Below are 22,346 nucleotides of genomic sequence, written 5' to 3'. Positions count from 1 at the left end.
CAATCTCAGAAATAAATTCAGTGAGACTGTTTCACAAAAGACGTATAATATATGTGTGTGTGTGTGTGTGAGAGGAAGAGAGATTGATGTATCATTATCGATTGAGAAATGAGTGAGTCTCATGTGAGACCGTCTCACGGATCTTAATCCGTGAGACGGGTCAACCCTACCCATATTCACAATAAAAAGTAATATTTTTAGCATAAAAAATAATACTTTTGTATGGGTGACCCAAATAAGAGATCCGTCTTACAAATACGACCCGTGAGACCGTCTCACACAAGTTTTTGCCTTGAAAAATAGTCTAGTTTTTAAGAACGAGTACGACAAAGTTGTATTTAGATGGAAAATTTTGATTTGATAAATGATTTTAAAATTTGATTTCAACGGGCATCCAACAAATGCGTATTTGAAATCTATCTTAATTGTTACTGGAAATAAAACTTGATATACAGTGAATCCACAATTTCTTTGAATTTAATTCATCCAAACATGTCTATAAATTTGAAATCTATTCTTTCGAATCAATCAATTCAAATACAACATATGTATTTACCATGACAACATTCCGTGTAGCATGACTAGATGAGAGCCCTTGAATCTTTTGAATGTGATGTAGGCCTCATGTTAGATGACGTGAAGAGCTATATCAAGTGTAACATAGATTAAATCGAGCTTTAATTATTTATAAGATGTTTTAGAAGTTTATAAGTTGTAATGAAAAATAAATCGTTACAATGTTACATAAAAGAGTAGGTGTCTTGTGAGACGGTGTCACGAATCTTTATCTGTGAGACGAGTCAACTCTACCGATATTCACAATAAAAAGTAATATTTTTTTATAGATGACCCAAATAAAAGATTTGTCTCACAAAATATGATCTGTGAGATTGTCTCACACGAATTTTTGTCTAATTAAATTACTCAATAAAAAATGGAAAGAGAAGGGAAAGACTAGGTCGGTTACAAATTGGACCAATAATAGTTGCGTAGCCGCCAAATAAATAACAATCAGATCTGAGATTGGATAGAAAGCCTTTGTTATAATCTACAAATCAAATCATTCAATCTTAGACACGTGCGTATAAATTCACTCACCGGCTCGAGGAATTTTACGCTGTCGAATCAATGTATGATTTCGTCTAGGAATTCCCGTGCACGCACGTTGTTGGATGGCGGAGGGATCGTCGAGGGGGAAGAGTGATTTATCGTCGTTGGATTCAGTTGATTCTCGGTGGGTGTCTCAAGACGAGGAGTGGTCGCAGACTGTTAACGACGGCGAGGAAGAAGGCGGCGGCGGAGGAGCTGAGGATTCTCCGCGGCAGCTGGATTCTGATGACGAAGACAGCGGCGAGTACAAGTTGATACGTACTGAGCCTAGGATTGATCCATTTGACGTAGAAGCACTCGAAGTTCGTGGCGCTCAGAGTAATACTTTTGAGGTATGCGTGTTTTTTAAGTCGAGCCCTCGAAGCTCTTGTATTTCTCCTACTCAGCCAAAAATGGGGATAAAGGGGTGGAATAGGTCTTTCAATTCTTCTCATAATCTGGTTTGATTTCAATAAATTGATCGAAAGTACTGGCACAAGAGGAACGTAGTGCAAATTATTTATTGAAGTGGATTGAATTCTATAAGTATTTTCTATTCTAATTTCTTTAGAGGTTGAACTTATGCTACTGAATTTGAAAATCTCCACCTTTAGCGTTGCTGCTGATTTGTGGAGTAGATTTCTGCGCGGCCATTTATCCTGTTTTTGTACTCGGTCCATGTCGATTGAATTGTGTTGCTCCGTATATGGTGCATACTGTTCAACTGATTGTTACACTGGTGTAAGGACGAAGCACCTAGGCCTGGCGCCATCCAATGTTAGACAGTAATATGTTCAGTTAAAATTGAATTAACCAAACTTTTTTCCTACAAACCGAACCGATCGAACTTTCCTACGAAAACCTGACAATCTAAATAAAAAAAATCGATTATTTCGATTAGTAACACAATTAATTGAAATTTTAGAGTTTTTTTTTAAATAATCATGTTTTAAATAAAAAAAGTATAATATAAAAATTGGGTTAAATAAATTTTAAATTTTATTTATTAAAAAAATATTTTTAAGTGTAGTACTATTATCTAATAAATTTTATTAGAAATTATAATATTTATATCTTTATAAACTTTATTAAAAAATTTAATAATATTATTTTTATTTATAAAAGTTTAGTTTGTTAGGTTAACGAAGTTTTATATTAAAAAGTAAACTGAACCGAACTACCCTATATTTTAAAAAATTTAAACCGAACTTCCAAATAAACCGAATGTAGGACCAAACGCTTGCTGCTTTACCAAAAGCTATAGCTGGTGGTAATTGTGTAATTCAAATATTTTAAATCGCAGAGCAGCCTAAGCATCATGGTCCGATCACTCTACTTAGTCGGGACAATTATTGCATCTCAACACCGAACCGAAATTTAAATTTAATTCATTTTGGTCTGTTATTTTGGTTGAAATCGATATTTTGTTCACTCATATACTGTAATTGATATTTGCCCGTTATTTGTTGATATATACTCTTTTGGTTTAAAAATAACTTGACAGTTTTTATTTTCTTCATCCCCTGATTTACTTAACTAGAAAAATTCAATATTCTCAAAATTTTACAACAAAGAATTAATTTTCAAATTTTATACTTATTCAATTTTCGGTTATGATAAATAAAAAAATCACAAAACAAGCCCAATAATAATTGCACATCAATAATTATCAAACGTTTGAACCAATTGATTATTATTCTAAAATATGCGACAATAGATTTTTAGGGTAAAAACAAGGTTGTAAATGGCGGGAGGCGGTGGCGGGGCGGTCGGTGTCCGCCTACCGCCTCGGCCGCCTAGGCGGTGCCCAGGCGGTGCCTAGGCGGTTGAATTTTTTTATAGATAATCATATATAATTATACAATATAATCACAAATAGTCATCATTTTTCATGTAAGATGTGTAATTAAATAATTTTTAAGCACAAAAAAGCTTCATACAAAGCAAATAAATATATACATGCAAACTAACAAAATAGTTAATAAAAATTCATCATCATATTAATGCTATTATACTAACAAAGTAATATAATTATTTTTACCAAAAAACTAAGTTTAAATTTCAAAGCTTCAATCTATTATCCATCAGTAGAACAAGTACTAGAGTAAACATGACTAATCTTCCAAATCATCTACATATGCACCCTCTACTACATCTACATATGCCATAACTAATCTTCCAAATCATCTACATATGCACCATCTACTATATCTACATATGCGGGCGGAGGGCGGCGGGCGGCAGATATTGTGTGGTGGGCTTAGTGGTTGAGACTTGAGAGTGAAACCAAAAGTTAAAAAAAAAAGTTTGGTGTGCTAGGGCCCGCCTGCTCGCCTTGGCCGCCTCGCCCGCCTTGACTGCCCGCCTTGGCCGCCTCGCCCGCCTGCTCGCCGCCTCGACCCGCCTCCCCAACGCCGTATAGCTTTGGCCGACTAAAACATCCGCCTCAAGCATAGGCGGTGCGGTCGAGGGCCGCCTACCGCCTAGGCGGTGCCTAGGCGGCCGCCTCGACCGCCATTTAGAACACTGGGTAAAAATTCAAACTCCAAAATTCATTTATATCATAAGACAATATTATTGCAACTCGAATAATCACAACTAAATATTCAACATAATTTTAGAGTCGTTGAATTTTTATCTCGAAATTGCATAATTTCATACCATACGACAATAAACCAACCAATACGCAGTATGAATTATGATTTGTGGGAGTTGTTTTATTTTTAATTTTTAAACATGAGACTAAAAAATATAAAAAATGAAACTGGTAAAAAATTTGTTCTATTTTTAATACGAGCTGAAAAAAATTTAAGAGTACTAATTTTTTTTTTTTTAAAAAAGATGGGGTTGGAGCCCACCCTAGCCCAAAGGTGGCTCCGCCCCTGACTCGTGTCTTCTCCCATTTATTATAAATGTCAAAATGTACCTGTAAGTTGTAACAACCCCAAGGCTCTGCAAAGCTTCCTAATTCCTCTTGAACTTACTGAAATCTTGGTATGCCAAGTGATGCAATGAATGCTTCGCGCTTTTGGTAATTTGAAGCTTCAGAACAGTAATCTCATAAAAATAGAACAGTAATCTCATAAAAATTAATAAAACATCGTCCTCTGTTTTGACGTGACGGATTGATGAATGATAATTAGGCATCATAATTGTTGGTCTGGTGGAAAATTCCTTTGAGCTAGAAGGCCTGAAACCCTGCAATCCAAGACAGCTGCATTTGATTATAGTATGATCTTGTTGTTTTGTCTCGCATATCCTGCTAATGTAAATCACTTTGGTCTATGTGGCTAATACTTTAGTGTATTAGCTATTTCTAACTATTAAGATAACAAGCACCAAGGCCCTTGAATTTTTAGTTTCAATTTTTTTTTATGAATCTGTTAAATGTTTGACATTATTAGAAAACTGTTCTACTGAAATAGAACGTGTGAATTAAGCTTTTGATAGATTTCTTTATGTCCTACAATAGGCATAGAATTGGTGTGTTGATTTTGAAATCGTATTCGCAGAATGTCACTCTGGCTAGGAAAATAGTACTTGCCTTTCTGACTCTTGGGGTTGTTTTTGGAGATGTTGGAACTAGTCCTTTATACACCTTCAGTGTGATGTTTAGCAAAGCACCAGCCAATGGAAAGGAAGATGTTCTTGGTGCATTGTCCCTGGTTTTGTACACCTTAATTCTGATTCCTTTGATCAAGTATGCCCTTATTGTTCTTTGGGCTAATGATGATGGTGAAGGTACATCACCTTGAGAATGTTCTTTTACACCACTCACAACCCACAATTACCATACGCTTGTTAATGCATAATCTATAAGATGTTCTTGGTGCATTGTCCCTGGTTTTGTGCACCTTAATTCTGATTCCTTTGATCAAGTATGCCCTTATTGTTCTTTGGGCTAATGATGTCGGTGAAGGTACATCACCTTGAGAATGTTCTTTTACATCACTCACAACACACAATTACCATACTCTTGTTAATGCATAACCTATAAATGAATCAAACTAGTTGATTGACCTATTGTTGCAGGTGGTACATTTGCACTTTACTCATTGATTTGTAGGCATGCTAAAGTTAGTCTTTTACCCAACCAACTTCCATCAGATGCTCGTATATCAATCTTTAGACTAGAGGTGCCATCAACTGAGCTGGATAGGTCACTGAAGATAAAGGAAAGACTTGAAGCCTCCCTGGCTTTGAAAAAGCTTCTCCTGATGTTGGTTCTTGCTGGTACTTCTATGGTGATAGCTGATGGTGTTGTTACACCTGCTATGTCAGGTGCTTTTTACCAGATTCTTTTTTAGATCCATTTGTTCCTGGATAAATTAGTGATTTAGTAGTCAAAGACAGAAAGCGCTCTAGTGCATTAAGAAAACCTCGTGAAGTAGTTTATGACAATCTGTGCAGTGATATCCGCTGTTGATGGCTTAAAGATTGGAGTGTCTGGGATCAAGCAAGGTGATTTATATTTGTCTACTAGTTACATTTGCCAGAATACGTTAATGGATAAAATACTTTCCTTGTTTTTCAGATGCTTAAAAGCTATTATGATATCAACATCAGTCCAAACTGTTGCTTTGTTAAGTAAAAGATTAATCCACTGGTCATGAAATGCTGCTACACCAACAATTTGAGTCTCACAATGATTTTGATTTTGATTTTGATTTTGATTTTTGAGTTGAGTTAAGAAAATCCAACGATCTAATTATATTATCCATTGTAGTTTGACTTTGAATATTACCTTTGACTGTTGATTAAAAGTGGAGGATCCGTGTATTTAGATTCACCGTAATGTAACTAGTACCGAGTATTTAGAAACATTCTAGGAGATGTCAGCTTAGAAAATCTAGGATCTGTGGTGTAATCATTTGCATGCTCTCAACAATTCAATTGAGGTATGGGTACGTAAAGGCCATATCTTGTAATCTCCCCTTAAGGTGGGGTGATCATAGAAACATCAATTCCAAATGTTGCAATTTAACCTAATATGATATAGTAAATTACATGATCTCCATGCTTCATACTCGTAATTGATCTGATCAGACTCTTGCAGACTTTTTTCTCATCTTTACATACTAATCGAATATAGTAATGTCTAATGTACAAAAACCAATGGCACTAGTTTCTGAATGCTTTCTTTATGTATATAGATCTGGCTTCCTAAATGAAATAGGATTTGTTCATATATTTTGTGCCATTAGTTGTCTAATGGCCATACATTCAGTTGAACGATGTACTCTAGCTGATTATTGAAAGGTTTTAGCTTTCTGGATTGCAGATCACGTGGTGGTGATCTCAGTTTCATTTCTTATAATACTATTCTGCGCCCAGAGGTATGGAACCAGTAAAGTGGGAATTGTAATAGGTCCTGCGTTGTTTATATGGTTTTGTTCTCTTGGTGCCATTGGCATGTACAACCTCATCAAGTATGATACTCGAGTTTTGCGGGCATTTAATCCAATTCATATATATTATTTCTTCAAGCGCAACTCAACAAACGCCTGGTACTCCTTAGGAGGCTGTCTTCTTTGTGCAACAGGTAAATTCTGAAGAATGCCTCTGTTTATTTTCATGTTTCAAGGGAATTATATAATTTTCTGAAGTCAGGCTTGCTTTAAAATGTATGAAATTCAGTTTTCCAACACGCATCCTGTGTCAATCTTTGTTTGTCCTTTACCCTCATTTATAATTTTTGTTCGTAATATCATGGCTGAACCATTAAATTCTTGGATGGACTTGTCACATTACGGTCTCATATCGGAGACGAGACGATTAGGATCGATTTTAAATTATTTACCTTGAGATTGAGCTCGGACGGTAGATCCATTTGGTGGTCAGAAAAAACAAGGAATGCTTGCTATATGCTGGATTTTCAGCGCGAAGAGGCACGGTGGATTAACTCTGTTTTCGGTGAGTATATTTACTCCAAGCAAGCAGGTTCGTCCTTTCGCCGCCTCAGAGGAAGGAATGCGGTTTTCATAATACAGCGTTTTGAAAACAAGCGCGGGAGATTCATTGAACTGTCTAAGTTCAACAAGCAAGGGAAAAAGCTCACCACTATTGTACCAAGTGGCGTTAATGCAAGTGGGTGGATTAGAGTGACGAAGGCCATGGATAAGCTGCTTATGGGAGACTTTCAGAGGGTGTTTTCTCGGCAATTACCCGTTCCAGATAAATATCAAAACAACACCTGCAATAATTATCAAAAGATGGGTTTGGGGGACAGGGATTGCAAGGTAGATCTTAGGGCAGATGTGGACGAAAGTATAGAGCAGCGAGGTCACAAGAATTGGAACGAAGCCATCATCATTACCAGAGACAAAGTAACATCTAAGTGGAGTCTTGTTGAAGAGGTTCTCCGGAAGGCTACGACCAGAAACATTAAGCTATATCCTTTTCAAGCCAATAAAGCGTTATGGTGGCCATTTAATGCGGAAGAGTACACGTACTTTATCAATTTGAAGAGAGGGTACTTCGAATCAAGAGTGCAGTTGGAATTTAATCAGTGGTCCAAAGATATTAATACATTGGACTCGGTGGAGAATTGTTGCAATAGCTGGATTTGGATAAGAGGTTTACCTTGGGACCTATGGTCGCCAAATACGTTTAAAATTATTGGGGAGCGTTGTGGGGGACTGTTGGCCATTAGCCCGGATACATTACATTTCCGAATGATCGGAGCAGCGAGGATCAAGGTGAAGGGAAATGAAGGTGGTTTTATTCCGACTACGATGGTCATTCCTTTGGTAGGTGGACCTACAGAGATCAGAATTAGGGTCGAAACTTTTGACTCAAAGGGTTATGAAGAGTATGAAAAGCAGACATATGCTCAAGTAGTGGTGAATGGAAAAAAGATATTGGCGGGTTGGGGTAATAATAACATCTACAACACTCTTGCAAGGAATGAAGATGGAGAAACGAATCAATACAAAGGAAAATCAATTATGAGGGAACCACAGATGCAAGCCATGAACGGTGCGGAATCAAGTCAAATTTTCGGTCCAAAGAGTGGGAAAGGCAGATTACATGAAACTCAGGGGCAATTGCTCTCGAAAGGCACAGGAATGAAGCAAGTAACAGAATCCGTTACAGCTGATCGGAAGTGTGAAGGAAAGGTGCAGAAAATACTAAGGAATGTTGATCCTAAAGATGTAACGAAGTTTACAACATCCTCTATTGGATCCACAAACAAACAACATTCTGTGGATGTGGACAAACGGCCCGGAGCTCGATTGCTTAACACTACACCGGATCAGTTCTGGAAGACATACCGCCGTAAAAGAAATTCAATTGAATTTGACGGTATTGTATCACAGGTGGTTCCGGACAGCCTGACTCAGAAAATTCATAGTACGGATTTGTGCAACAAAGACGACGGAGAGTACAGGGGTGAATTTGAGGACATGGAATTTGAAGACTCTCAAGACGACTTGTTAGAAGAGGAGCATTACTCCAGCGAGGCAGAAAGTGTTGGGTATACCAGTTCTGACAAAATTGATTCTTTCGAAGACGCTGCGGCAGATTTGGATGACTTGTTCTCAACTCCAAAGTCTACGAGGTGCATCCCTAATGAAGTACAGGTGGAAGATTTCGTTGCAGGACTGGACGCGTTGCACAAAAACCCAGATGGTTCAAATAACAACGCAGACGATGGTTTACGAGACATGGAAAGATCTTTTGTGGGACAGGTACTGCATGGTAAGCATTCATCACTTCCATATCATTACGTATCGTTAAACTCCATTTTGTCATCCCCTTTCAGTGTCTTGGGTGAGGGTAGAGGTTTTGTAGGGAGTGGGGTAGGAAAAGTTGTTGAAAAGCCCTGTAACATCAAAGAATTATCAGCGCCGAAAGTGGGGGAGGACATTGAAGGTTCAGTAGCACAAAATGAAGGGGTGGGTTTAACTGACAAAGGTGGTGACACAGAAAAACCACAGAATAGTCGATTGAAGAGAGAGTTGATCAGACTTCAATGCGGAATAAGTTATGAAAGAGGAAACACTTCGACGGGTCCGAAAGGTTTTAGATGAAGATTCTCTCTTGGAATATTAGAGGAGGGGGGGCGTTGAGGAGAAGACAACTTGTTCGATCAGTAATTCAAAAGGAAAGGCCGGATATTGTGATTCTTGTGGAGACAAAACGTGAAAAAATAGACAATAAATTCGTGGGCAGTGTTTGGAGATCAAGATTTGTTGACTGGGTTTGCTTGCCTTCGGCAGGTAGGTCGGGAGGTATTCTTGTTATGTGGGATCCTAGATTAGTGTCGGTCCACAACAACCTGATTGGGGAATTCTCGGTTTCAATTGAGATTTCGAAGGCTGATGAAATAAGATGGTGGTTTTCGGCCATATATGGGCCTGTAAAGCCGAGGTTACGAGAAATGTTTTGGGATGAATTAGCGGGGTTGAGAGTAATTTGTGGTGATCTTTGGTGTCTCGGAGGTGACTTCAATGTGGTGCGGAATTTGGGAGAAAAATTGAATAGCAATTCAGTGACCACAAGCATGTCATGTTTCGATGCTTTGTTAGAGGAGTTGGAGCTTGTTGACCCACCGCTGCTCAATGCCAAATTCACATGGTCCAACTTCAGATCTACACCAATTTGTAGTAGGTTGGACAGATTTCTATTTTCCAAAGGTTGGAGGCAAATATTTCCTAATCTCAGACACACGGTGCTCCCAAGACTCACCTCGGATCATTGCCCGATCTTGCTAGACACATCTAATCGTCGATGGGGTCCAGCACCTTTCAGATTCGAAAATGCATGGCTGTCGCATCGACAATTCACACAATTAGTTAAGCTGTGGTGGAACAAAGAGGGCGTTCAGGGGTGGGAAGGATATAAATTCATGCAAAAGCTGAAGTTGTTGAAAAAAGAAGTCTCCGAATGGAACATGTCAGTGTTTGGAGATGCCCGGGTAAAAATAAAAGAGTTGACCTACAAGATTGATCAACTGGATGGGCTTGAGGCAGCTGGAAATTGGTCAGAGGAGTTGAATGATGAGAGGAGGCTGGTTAAATGTGAGCTGGAAAAAGCATCATTTACAAGTTTTCAGATTAATAACCAAAAAGCAAGAACTAAATGGTTACAACAAGGAGACCAAAATACGAAGTTCTTCCATGCAGTGTTGAATAACAGAAGGAGCAGAGCACTGATTGAGAGAGTGGAAGTGGAAGATGGCAGCATTCTTACAGATGAAAAACAGATTGTGAATGAAATTGTAAGCTTTTATAAGAAATTGTTCAAGAAGGAAGAAGGGGAACGGGGGTTGGCAAGTGACTTGGGGTTGGGTATTGAGGGTCTGGATTGGAAACCGATTACGAGAGTAGAAGCTGATGAGTTGGAAATTAGTTTTGAGGAGAATGAGATTAAAGAGGCATTGTTCAGTTGCGATGGATCAAAAGCACCAGGGCCAGATGGATTCACTTTGGAATTTTTCCAGAAAAATTGGGACACGGTGAGATTGGATGTGTTAAAGGTGTTTGCGGAGTTCTTTCAAACGGGGGTGGTGAATGGAATCACAAATGAGACTTATATATGTCTCATTCCTAAGAAAAATGATGCTACGAAGATTAAGGACTTCCGACCTATAAGCTTGGTTACAAGTTTGTACAAAATTTTGGCAAAGGTTTTGGTTCACAGATTGAAAAAGGTTGTGGCTAACACCATTGCGGAAAATCAGTGTGCTTTTATCAAAGGGAGGCAGATACTCGATTGTTGTCTCATTGCGAACGAAATGGTGGATGAATACCGTAAAAAGAAAAAGAGGGGTTGGGTGCTAAAAGTTGATTTAGAAAAAGCGTATGATAATGTGGATTGGCAATTCTTGGACTATGCTCTACTACAAAAGGGATTTGGTGAGAGGTGGAGGAGGTGGATTAGAGGATGTATCTCTAATGTCTCCTTCTCAATATTTGTGAATGGGAGAACGTGTGGGAAAATCAGAGGGGAAAAAGGGCTTAGACAAGGCGATCCATTATCACCTTTTCTATTCAATATTGTGGCCGATGTGTTGGGAAGGATGGTGGATAAGGCTAGGGAGGATAAAGAGGTTAAAGGCTTCCATATTGGAAAGGATAAGCTGGAAATTACACATTTACAGTTCGCAGACGATACTCTGTTCTTTTTGGATTCGGATAATGATGTGACGAAGATAATAAACATACTCAAAACTTTTTCTATGAAATCAGGGCTGAAAATAAACATGGGTAAGAGTGTCGTGCTTGGTCTGAATTTTGTGGATGAAGAGGTGGCGGAAATGGCTGCATCATTCGGAGGGATGCAGGGTTCATGGCCCATTAAGTATTTAGGTCTGCCGTTGGGGGGAAATCCGAACAAGTTGGAATTTTGGGAGCCCGTGACTTCGAAGATGGCTAAGAAATTAGTAAGCTGGAAAAAAGCTTTTCTATCCAGAGGTGGTCGCCTTATTTTGATACACTCGGTTCTTTGCGCCATGCCGTCTTATTTTATGTCCCTCTTCAAAGTCCCGAAACAAGTTGCGGCACATATGGAAAGGTTGATGAGGAACTTCCTGTGGGATGGTGATGAAGGAGATTCACATTGTCATGTGATAGGTTGGAAGCAAGTGTGCAAACCGAAAGGAAAGGGAGGATTGGGTTTGGGGAATATCGGTCTTCGAAATAAGGCTCTTCTTGGAAAATGGTGGTGGAGAAGTTCGTTAGAGGGGGAGTCGTTGTGGAAAAATGTGATCAGAAGCAAATACGGATTACAGGATAACGGGTGGGACCTGGGATTGGCGGAGAGAACAACATTCAAGAGTCCTTGGAAATTCATTTCTAGGTCTTACCGGGCTTTTCATCAACTTACTAGAGTATTGCCTAATCAGGGTAACATCATTAGATTTTGGGAGGATGTTTGGGAGGGAGGGGAGTCATTCAAACTGAGATTTCCATCATTGTTTCGTATTTGTACCTCAATTAATAAGCCTATCAGCCATTATATTCAAATCGCAAATACTGGGGTTGTGTCTTCTTATACTTGGGATGTGAGGTTTAGGAGAGATTTTAATGATGAAGAGTTACAAGAGTTCACAAGTTTGTTAGGTGTCTTAGATGGAGTCACGTTGCGGTTGGGTCTGGGGGATCGTAGGGTATGGTTGGGGGATTCCTCGGGGTTGTTCTCAGTCAAATCTTTCTATAACTCTTTCTTCCCAGATTCTGCTTTTCAAACATTCGATTGCTTCAAAACCATTTGGAAAGTTAATGTCCCACAAAAGATCAAGATTTTCTCGTGGATCGTTGCTCTGGGGAAGTTGCCTTCTTGTGACAACGTGCAGAAAAGATGGGGGAGTTGCACTCTACTGCCTCAATGGTGCTGTTTATGTCGGCAAGATGAAGAAAACCAGGACCATTTACTGCTGCATTGCCCATTCGCTCGCTGCATTTGGATAAAAGTTCAGAGGGAAATGGGAATTCAATGGGCATTTCCTAACTTTGCTAGAGAGCTGTTACAGGATGATTTTGATTGTCCATTACCATCTTCACTTAATGATTTCTGGGCTATGATTGTTCACTGCGTATTTTGGTCACTGTGGCTCGAGAGGAATAGGAGAATTTTTGAAGATCTGCACGAAACGACAGACCAGGTTTGGGATAAAGTAAAATTCAGGATGGCAATATGGACAACCAGATTGAGAGAATTTAGTCATCTATGTATAAGTGATTTGGTTCGAGATTGGAAGTTTGTATTGCAATATCATTAGTGTCAAGCTCATTTCTATTCGGTTAAGTCTGTAGAGCAGTATGCTCATTGAGGATTTCTTATCCTCATGTTATTGTAACTCAGTCATATTATTCTAATATAATAGTTTTTTATCAAAAAAAAAAAAAAATTTGCCAGAATCATTCACGTTTGAATGCCAAAGTGGTTTGACAAATGACAAGTGATGGAATATGTATAGACTTCAGGGATGACCATGAAGGACTTCAAACCAAATAAAAAATTTCCATTTTGTGGGAATGAATCTAAAGAGAAATGTACTCTTTATTTCACCATTTTATTTTGATACAGAGGAGTAGGTATAAACATGTAAATATGTACACAATCTTAGGAAATAGCCATTTATTCTAGGAAACCTTACAAAAGAATAAATACATATCCTAGATTCTAGAATAAATACAGATCATATCTCTAAAATTGAGCCAAATAATCAGCATAAACTAGCTCTATACAGCTGTTTAGAAAAAAATCTAATTCTGTCATTTCAAGTTTTCAACACCCCCACAAGCTTGTTGGTAGAGATTCCTCATTCCCAACTTGTCTAAAATATTTCTGAATGTAGGATTACAGATTCTCTTGGGATGCATTTGGGGGGATGGATTATTTGGTGAATTGAAAATAATCATAATTAATATAAACATTAAATAAACATATAACAGTGGATTTGAAGTTCATGTTATTGCTTCTCTAAAACAACAAAAATATATTTGAATATATTTATAATTCATCAATCCAAACACAATCTTGGTGAAGATGTCAACAAGTTGGTCACGAGTTTAGAAGATAAGGTGTACAAACTAGTCCAATATTTAGTTTTTCCTTAATGAAATATATCATATATGTGACTTAAATGTGTTTTATTTGATCATGTTGCACTGAATTATGGGCTATACTAATGGCAGACTTATTTTCACAACACAATTTTATAGGTCCTTCCCAGGATAATCTTAGATCTTCTAGGATGATCTTAAGCCACAACAACTTGCAAATTCCTCATGCAATTGATCTGAATTCTGATTTTGTGCTTTACCTTGACACCTTACTTTATTTTCTTCTTCTCTGTTTTATAAAGTTTCCTCCTAATTAGGTAAAATACCCCAAACTAGAGCTTCTGTCTAAAAACCGCACCTGCCCAATCCGTAAGTGTGTAGTCTTCCAGTTTCAGAGTACCATTTTTTCTGTTGAGTATTCCTTTGCCTGGATCTGCTTCCAAGTACTTGAATACTTTGTAAATTGATTGAAGGTGAGATTTCTTTGCATTGTGCATTAACGGGCTAATCTCACTGCATTTGCTATACTGGCCGCGTATGTGAGTGAGTTATAGATAAGCTTGCCCACCAATATTCGATATATGTGAATGTTCGATTGGATTGTCACAAGGCTTGCGACCTATCATCTCAACGTTCTTTAGTATATTTAGAGCATATTTTTGTTGTGAAATGAAGACCCCTTTCCCCTGAATGTTTCCCGCTCTCTTTTTCTATCAATGGTTTAAAGCCAACCAACTTTGGGTGCTAGCTTGCTTCTATGAATTGTGTTAGAACTGCACATCAACTTTAAAGTGTAGTTCACCAGAAATCAAACATTCTCAGATGTCAAGTTCAGCTTTGTCTTTATTATCATTATAATTATACTAAACCGGTAATTTGATTTATTTCTGATGATCAGTTTTGTGACTTAGGTTCTGAGGCAATGTTTGCAGATCTTTGCTATTTTTCTGTGAGATCTGTTCAGGTAAGCAGTAAGCTACTGCCTTTATTCTTTTAGCATTCCTTTAACATAATAATCTAGAAGATTTGTTTTTTTCTTTATTTTCTCACGGACATAACTGGTTGTGGCAGCTCACGTTTGTGTTTCTTGTGCTGCCTTGCCTTCTGCTGGGTTATCTGGGTCAAGCTGCTTATCTCATGGAGAACCATGAGGACACAACACAGGCTTTTTTCTCTTCAGTTCCAAGTAAATATGAATTATATCTATTAAGAATGAGATGCATTTGATCATTTGTACTCTACTTAGACAATGTTGATTGCGCATCATTATTATCTAGATAATGGGTTCCCGCCTCCAGTCACAGTCTAGTGTTGTGAAATTTGAGATAGTGACAATTATTTCTATTTTGAGGTTGACCTTTAATTGCCAGCTAATGCAGGATTTTCCTTTGGTATCTGCTGCAGCTGGAGTTTTCTGGCCTGTCTTCCTCATAGCTAATGTGGCTGCATTGATTGCCAGCAGGACTATGACTACAGCGACTTTCTCTTGTATTAAGCAGTCCATAGCACTTGGCTGCTTCCCACGTCTTAAAATTATACATACCTCAAGGAAATTCAGGGGCCAAATTTATATTCCAGTCATGAACTGGTTTTTGCTGGCGTTGACCCTGGTGTTGGTGTGCAATATCTCAAGTATTTATGAGATTGGAAATGCATATGGTAACTCTCAGATCACATCTATTTGGAGTTTGTTTATTTGCTTCGCATGATCCTGCCATTTCATTTAGGTTGTCTCTCTGCGCTTTTATGCAACTAGTCTTCTGTAAATTATAGAACTTCTCACATGTGTGTTGAGAAAGGTCCATTAGCATTTTAACGCTTAGTTTTGTGCTGAGGGAACTTGGAGCACAAGATACGAAAGGAGACATATGGAAGGAAGAAAATGGCATTTATTAAACAGTTTGAATAAAAATCAAATTTAAGACAAACAATAAATTTCAACAATAAACTAATAATTAGTTATATTTTATGCCTTAATAAAAATATAAATTCCCCTAAAATTATCATAACCTGAAAATTCTTTCTATCTGGTAACTATCTGAGAGCACAGAAAATTTATACAATGGATGCAAGTAATTTTTGTCAGGTTAAGGTCAATCATCTTGTGATTTGTGTTGGCTCAAAACCTTCCTGAAACTGATCCTACTGAGTTGGTTGGGTAATAATTGGGTTTTGGGTTATGAATATGCATGCCTTTTGCCCCCTGGCACAATACTTTGTGAGAGAGGAGCCAAGAAACGTGTTTGGTTTATTACAAAATAACCTGTCATTTTGTAATGACTGACATCTAATTACTAAGTTTGAGGACATAACATGCGATTGAATATAAGTTTGATTAAATGAAAGTTTTAGTTTTTCAAAACTCATGTTCAGATAGAGAAGTTTGATAACTTACTAAAAAAAGTGGAAACCACAAGCGAGAAAATTTAGCTTTTTTAGTTTCTTTTTTTAAAATAGCTATTTCATGATTTTAGCAAAACAAAAACTGCTTCTATTTTAATGAAAAACGTTAAAAAGCTATGCTGGAAAAATACTTTTTTGAGCAAAGTGCTACTGTATCCAAATTGATTTACAAAGCTATGCTTTCAGTTTATTTATTTTTATATTATTTAAAAATTTGTTGTTTCCAGCACTAGATGTTTACAAAATTCCTAGTTAGACTATGTGTGTTTGATCAGCACTATTTTCATCATTAAAACATTCATCATTTGCGAAGCTAAAGAATTTCCGGCAGTTTTTGAGAAGATGAGTACATCATTGGTGTTTCAGACCCTGCTTTTCTGGCTTACTACCCATATAGTATTAGCAGTCACATATGCATGTGACTTCCACCTTATATTGGGCTGCTGGAAGATCTAATATGGAATTTGGTTAAATTTGAGCTGATGATTTCCAAAGTAAAAGTAGCTGTGGCTTCACGTTTATGATTGCCATTATATTTTTTTTATATGAATTTGTGCTTCTACTAGGATCAGACAGGCTTCTGTTTTCTAATTTGACTTTCTTACAGGCATTGCAGAACTTGGAGTCATGATGATGACCACAATCTTAGTAACTCTTGTGATGCTTCTCATATGGCAGACAAATATTTTTATTGTGCTGAGTTTTGCTATCATTTTCTTGTGTTTGGAGTTGACCTTCTTTTCTTCAGTTTTATGGAGTGTGGGGGATGGAAGTTGGATCATATTGGTTTTTGCCGTTGTCATATTTTTAATAATGTACATCTGGAATTATGGGAGCAAGCTGAAGTATGAAACAGAGGTGAAGCGAAAGATGTCCATGGATTTGTTGCGGGAACTAGGTCCCAACCTAGGTACCGTGAGAGCTCCTGGCGTTGGTTTGCTTTACAATGAGCTAGCAAAAGGGGTACCAGCTATATTTGGCTATTTTCTAACCACTCTACCGGCAGTGCATTCAATGGTCATATTTGTATGTATTAAGTATGTCACCGCATCTTTCGTGCCTCAAAGCGAAAGGTTTCTGTTTACAAGAGTCTGCTCCAGAGGCTACCACTTATTCCGTTGCATTGCTAGGTAACTTCTCTCTCTAGAGTGTTTCGTGATATTAGTTTATGTGGTTATATGTCGTCCTCAAGCTGCCTTCACTCATTGTGGCTGGTGGGTGGTATGTAAAGACAACTCATATTAATAACTGAGAGGTTACACTGATTTGTTCTGGTAGTTCTATGGATATTTCGAAGTCTGATGTGGAAAAATACAGTGATAGCTAGTGTTTTCTGCTTCATAAAGAAATCGATAGCTCATGGCGCGATTGGAGTAATTATTTAGCTTAATAGTCCAACACCCAAAAATGCCATTAAGACTACTGGTCTAGTGGCCTTCTATTGTGGATAATTTAATAGCATGTTTGACGGAACTCTCTCTCTCTCAAATTGAACAAATTAAATTCTGGGTTTTTGAAATTAATTTAAGCATGTGTGAATAATGTCAAGACATTTGAAAAATTACTTGACGCAGTGGTACACTCCTGTGGGATAATAACACTTCTCAAACTGACATCTAGATAGACCAAGTAGAGTGTCCATCTCACTTGTATTATTTGAATTAGAACCTCACAATCTGTTCTTACGAATCCTAATCTTGTTCAAGATTGCTTTCAGTAGAAATGAAAAGTTCCTACATTTAGAATGCTGTTTTGCAATTGAGACCTGAAGACAGTCGTGCTCGTTATTTATATAGTGGACTTCTTGTTTTTAATTTCAATGATATTGAATTAGTTTAATAATACGCCAGACATGATTTTCCAAAGAGAAGGTAACCTCCATGTATCAGTTCTTGTTTATGCTGTCATTAACTTAAAGTCTACTCCCACATTAATTTTGGGATAGTAGTGTTGCTTGTTTAGTGTGACTAGTTGCTGATTTTAAGAAGATTTTGACACCATGGCCCTCTGACTCTGCAATTAACAGATATGGTTACAAGGATGTTCGCAAAGAAAACCATGAGATCTTTGAGAAATTGCTGATTGAGAGCCTCGAAAAGTTTATTCGCCGGGAAGCTAAAGAAAGGTCGCTGGAAACCGATGGAGATGACTCGGAATCTGAAGAGGAGTATTCTATGTCGAAGTTTTTGATAGCTCCCAATGGAAGCGTTTATTCGCTTGCTGCCCCTCTTCTGGATGAGTTTAATAACAGAAACAATTTCATTTCAGAAGCAAGCACCTCAGAAGAGGTAAAACTAGCTTCCACTGAGCAGATGATAGTTGATGCTGAAGAAAGTCTTGAGATGGAGCTTTCTATTTTACGCAAGGCTAAGGAATCTGGAATCGTGTATCTTCTTGGGCACGGAAACATTCGAGCAAGAAAAAGTTCTTGGTTTATTAAGAAGCTTGTTGTAAATTATTTCTACGCATTCTTGAGAAAGAACTGCAGGAGGGGTACCGCAAATTTGAGCGTTCCACACTCACGTTTGATACAGGTGGGGATGACTTACATGGTCTAAACCCGATAACCAATTGATCCCATTTGGTGATTGGAAACTTTGGCCCTCTGTGGATACGACGGTCTTAAGGTGGCAAACTTCAGAGTTCAGGTGGTTCCAGTATCTAAGGTATTGATCCTTAGCTTATAATGAATATTATTCATTTATTTATTAATTTTTCTTAAAAATTTGTAGTTTTTGGTGAACCTGTCTCGTTAGAGGTGGGAAATATCGATATTAACATGTCAAAACTACTACGTTTTAAGTACATAACCAGTGGAGAGGGCGATTCAACATGGGTTTGAACCAAGGATTTGCGGTTCTTTCAAAGGTTATTTGTTCCGCGTGTATGATGCGTCTCTTTGTTGGATTTGAGCATTTTTGGAATTTCATCTGTTTGTATACTCTGCAGATTCGTCGGTTTGCATGAAAGAATAATGTAAGTGTGAAATATTTACCAATTCAAAGATTAAGAGAAATGAATGTACATTTACTTGATTTATATTTATATCTTGAATCCAATGAAAAGTTAGAATGCAATAATTAAATATATCAACATCAAATTATAGCATGAGCATTTTTCTCCATAACATATACCATTGCAACTTTTTACAATACATAGTTATACAAACACCACTTTATTTCGTCACTTAATTATATCCAAATACTTAAAAGTATTTTTGAACAAGATATCACATGTCAACTCATGCTTGAGTGACTCGACCCACCAACTTATGAAATGGCAAATTTGTATCGTTGGGGCAAATGCAATCACCTTGGATTAAATCAACCATGGTAGCAGAAGATGAACCTGTAGAATGTTTCGCTAGTCAGTTTTTAGGGTGGATGAATGGTAAAAGGAGGATAGAGTTGGACTAGGTAGACAGATGCAAATGAATCTCTCTATGTACAATGTAGATTGTAGAATGACATACCATGAAGGTGGAATGGTTGTAAAGAGAATCCCTTGTATCCTACTATTGTGCATCTGCATCAATAGCTCCTTGATCAGTCAATATCCCCTGGAAGCTTATGCGAAAGCCCACAACTTATAACAAAACATTTGGCTACTCGAAAAACTAGAGGGCAGTCTCAGACGACTATTAGTTAGCATTTTAGTATTTGGCTGACGACATCAACACCTGCCTAAACATAACAATCCTCCCCATACTTGAGCGTTGGGACTGACCCGGTAAATTCGACGAAGGCAACAAAGAGTAAAGAGGAGAGGCCAAATAGTCACAACTAATGTGATTCTGGCATTAAAGCCTATCTTTACTTATCACGTTTTTCTAACTTTATGACAAAATTTCACAATTTCAATAGTTAGGAAGTTGCGGGAAAACTTTCATGGTTATGGCGACAGCAAACAACAGCAACTGCAAGATCATAAGCAGAACAGTGACTTGGCAAGCTAACTTAACAGTCCAAAAAATGGATAAGCAATTGCCCACCTCTGAGATTAGATTCGAATCCACAACTAGTCAAATGCTTTGCAAGAGCTTGCCCTAAATCCTTCTGCCATCCGGGCGCAACCTTGGCATCAGACACAAGCCATACAATTGCTGTCTCAGTTGTGAGATTCACATTAGCTGAAGAAACTGGTTCCTGTCGACAGTTCAAGAAAAGACAGCTCAATGATATTATAGTCATAAGAAAAACACTCTATAGCATAATCATGGGGAATTCTAAATTCTACTATCCTCCGGCTGAGATTCATGCCTCGGTTGGACACCCGGGCCTCGGCCATTGAGATAAACTCCAAATGCTTTGTCCATGGCATTAAGCTTTCGTCAAACATGCCAAAAACCGTTCTTACCAAACCACCCAAAAGATATTGATCACTCACACACAACTCAACTATTCATACATGGAACAAGTGAAACGAATCGTGAATTACAACTTCTTACTTGACTTTCTAGAATTCTCTGAACACTGGCCACGCATCCCTCGCATGACATTCCCTGAAATATCTCCAGATTTAATCTAATGAAAAAAAGAAAAGAATGAACGATATATGCGTATATGCAAACACTAAGCCGAATGCTTACCCGTACGTGAAGAACAATAGCGTCAGAACTCAAAGCAGCAGCATCTGAAGCACCGGCGGGAACGGCGTTCGACTTCCAGTATCCACCCTTGGCAGAAAATTGATGCCGGCTGGTGAGCCGATCAACTGAGCCGAAGCATCTCGCTGAATAACCCGATCCAAGCCGGCTCAGCTCCGAGTTGCGCCAGAGTTGGGGGGGAGTGATTTGACTCGGACGAATCGTGAAGAAGCGGCGGTGGACTTGAGCGACAGAATTGGATTCGAAAAGGTTGATGTTCGTAGAGAGGAACGTTCCGTCCATTGCTGCAGATTTCAGTGTCTAAATTCTGTGGCTACGGACGCCAGTGAGGGGCACAAAAATGAGTCTTAAATGGGAAAATTGGGGGACAGTCCCCAAACAAGACAACTTTATTTCCAACTCCCGGAGAGAGAAAACCTTTGCAAAAATACCAATATTACTCTTTCTCCTATTTAAAAGTTAATTGATTCCGCGCTTTCGAAAATGGTATCAGAGCCTAAGATTGATTTATTTCAAACACAAAATTTATTATTACTAGTAACTAATTGTATGAGAAGAAGAATTTTGAAGAAATTATGAATCCGAACTTCGGTTCAAGGAAAATAATTTACAAGGAATATTCCAATATTTTGGAATATAAACAAGTGCATCTAACTATTGTTAGATATCAGAAACAGAAAAGGAAGCTACTGCACCCTCAGGTAAAATCTCAGGTAAACTTATGATTCAAAATAATAAGTTTCTGGAGATAATTCCAGACTCCTCTAAGCTCTCTTTAGATCTTAGAGAAATTCAAAAGACAGTTCAAAATTATGGCAATATGCTGTATTTTGTACCGCAACGAGTTGAGAAAATCCTTGAAACCCAAGAAGAAATTCTGGGATTATTAAAGGATATTCAAACAAGAATTCAGAAACTGGAACAACAACCAAGTTCTAGTAGAAGAACTTCAGGAGGTTGGTTACCACCATCTTTTGGTACTGAACCTTTGTTACATCAACAAGGAAAGGCCAGAGTGGTGTCAAAACCTTTGACTGAAGAAGAAAAAATGATCAATCTAATCAAGTCTGTCTCAGAAAAGAAATTTATCTGATGACAACTTTAGAAAGGATTGGTTTAGAGGATCTACAAGAGCTTGCAGAATCTTTCGCAAATCTCAAAGTAGTAGATCTAAAGATGAACACAGCAGTAGGTGAAACACCACCTGCTATAACCTGGTCATCTTCTCAGGAACCACTAAGGGAAAGTATGGGATCTCGAAATGTAAACATGAGAGAATCTCAATCTGATTTCCATACTGGAGGAGGATCACACCCAGCAGGGACAAGGGCAAGGAGAAATCAAATTCCTTTGCACCAGACACCCTATGAAAAAACTGTTTTAGATCCTATACATCCTTATGGGGTTATGCTTAACCTTGATGTATTAGACTTCAAAAACAGAGAAGATCTCATAGATGATTGGACATCTGCTATGAGAATTGCAGCAGGAACACTCGATCTCAACAAAGAAGGATTTATTAAACTTTTGGAAATGAGTCTTATGGGATCAGTGAAAATTGCTTGGGACATGACTTCATCAGACATGAAAGAGTCAGTCCTAGTTGGAGAATCTCTTAGTGAGATCGTTGGAAAAATGGCTACCCTATTTAAAGCACATTTTATAGGGGTAGACTATTTCAATAGTCAAGATACAGAGAAGAAGAAAAAATACACTCAAGCTCTGTATAGTCTTGA

General features: G+C 38.0%; 2 protein-coding genes across 6 annotated transcripts; one reads left to right on the top strand and one right to left on the bottom strand.

Annotated features, from left to right (window-relative positions):
- Window positions 1–956: 956 nt before the first annotated feature.
- LOC140809569 (potassium transporter 7-like) lies at window positions 957–19,020 on the top strand. 4 transcript variants are annotated; one of them, XR_012113129.1, is made up of 11 exons: window positions 957–1,442; window positions 4,602–4,830; window positions 5,122–5,370; window positions 5,500–5,550; window positions 6,371–6,631; window positions 14,513–14,565; window positions 14,673–14,787; window positions 15,006–15,260; window positions 16,612–17,134; window positions 18,031–18,652; window positions 18,737–19,020. XR_012113129.1 is itself a non-coding variant. In XM_073167244.1 (10 exons), the coding sequence occupies exons 1-10, from the start codon at window positions 1,173–1,175 to the stop codon at window positions 18,560–18,562; spliced, it is 2,538 nt and encodes an 845-aa protein (XP_073023345.1). In that variant the 5' UTR covers window positions 957–1,172; the 3' UTR covers window positions 18,563–19,020. The 4 variants fall into 4 exon arrangements, 1 of the variants encoding a protein (XP_073023345.1); XR_012113130.1 differs by having other exon boundaries at window positions 18,031–18,670; window positions 18,808–19,020; XR_012113128.1 differs by having other exon boundaries at window positions 18,031–18,670.
- On the bottom strand, window positions 18,716–20,961 carry LOC140809570 (copper-transporting ATPase PAA1, chloroplastic-like). Of its 2 annotated transcripts, none has more exons than XM_073167246.1 (5): window positions 20,599–20,961; window positions 20,452–20,505; window positions 19,996–20,149; window positions 19,477–19,529; window positions 18,716–19,352 (listed from the first exon to the last, which is right to left on the bottom strand). In XM_073167246.1, the coding sequence occupies exons 1-4, from the start codon at window positions 20,890–20,892 to the stop codon at window positions 19,519–19,521; spliced, it is 513 nt and encodes a 170-aa protein (XP_073023347.1). In that variant the 5' UTR covers window positions 20,893–20,961; the 3' UTR covers window positions 18,716–19,352; window positions 19,477–19,518. The 2 variants fall into 2 exon arrangements, with proteins under 2 accessions (XP_073023347.1, XP_073023346.1); XM_073167245.1 differs by having other exon boundaries at window positions 20,593–20,958.
- Between the last annotated feature and the right edge of the window lie 1,385 nt (window positions 20,962–22,346).

This window comes from Primulina eburnea, chromosome 13, assembly GCF_022965805.1.
Source record: "Primulina eburnea isolate SZY01 chromosome 13, ASM2296580v1, whole genome shotgun sequence".
NCBI classification, from domain to species: Eukaryota; Viridiplantae; Streptophyta; class Magnoliopsida; order Lamiales; family Gesneriaceae; genus Primulina; species Primulina eburnea.
This window is presented reverse-complemented; position numbering and strand designations above follow the sequence as displayed.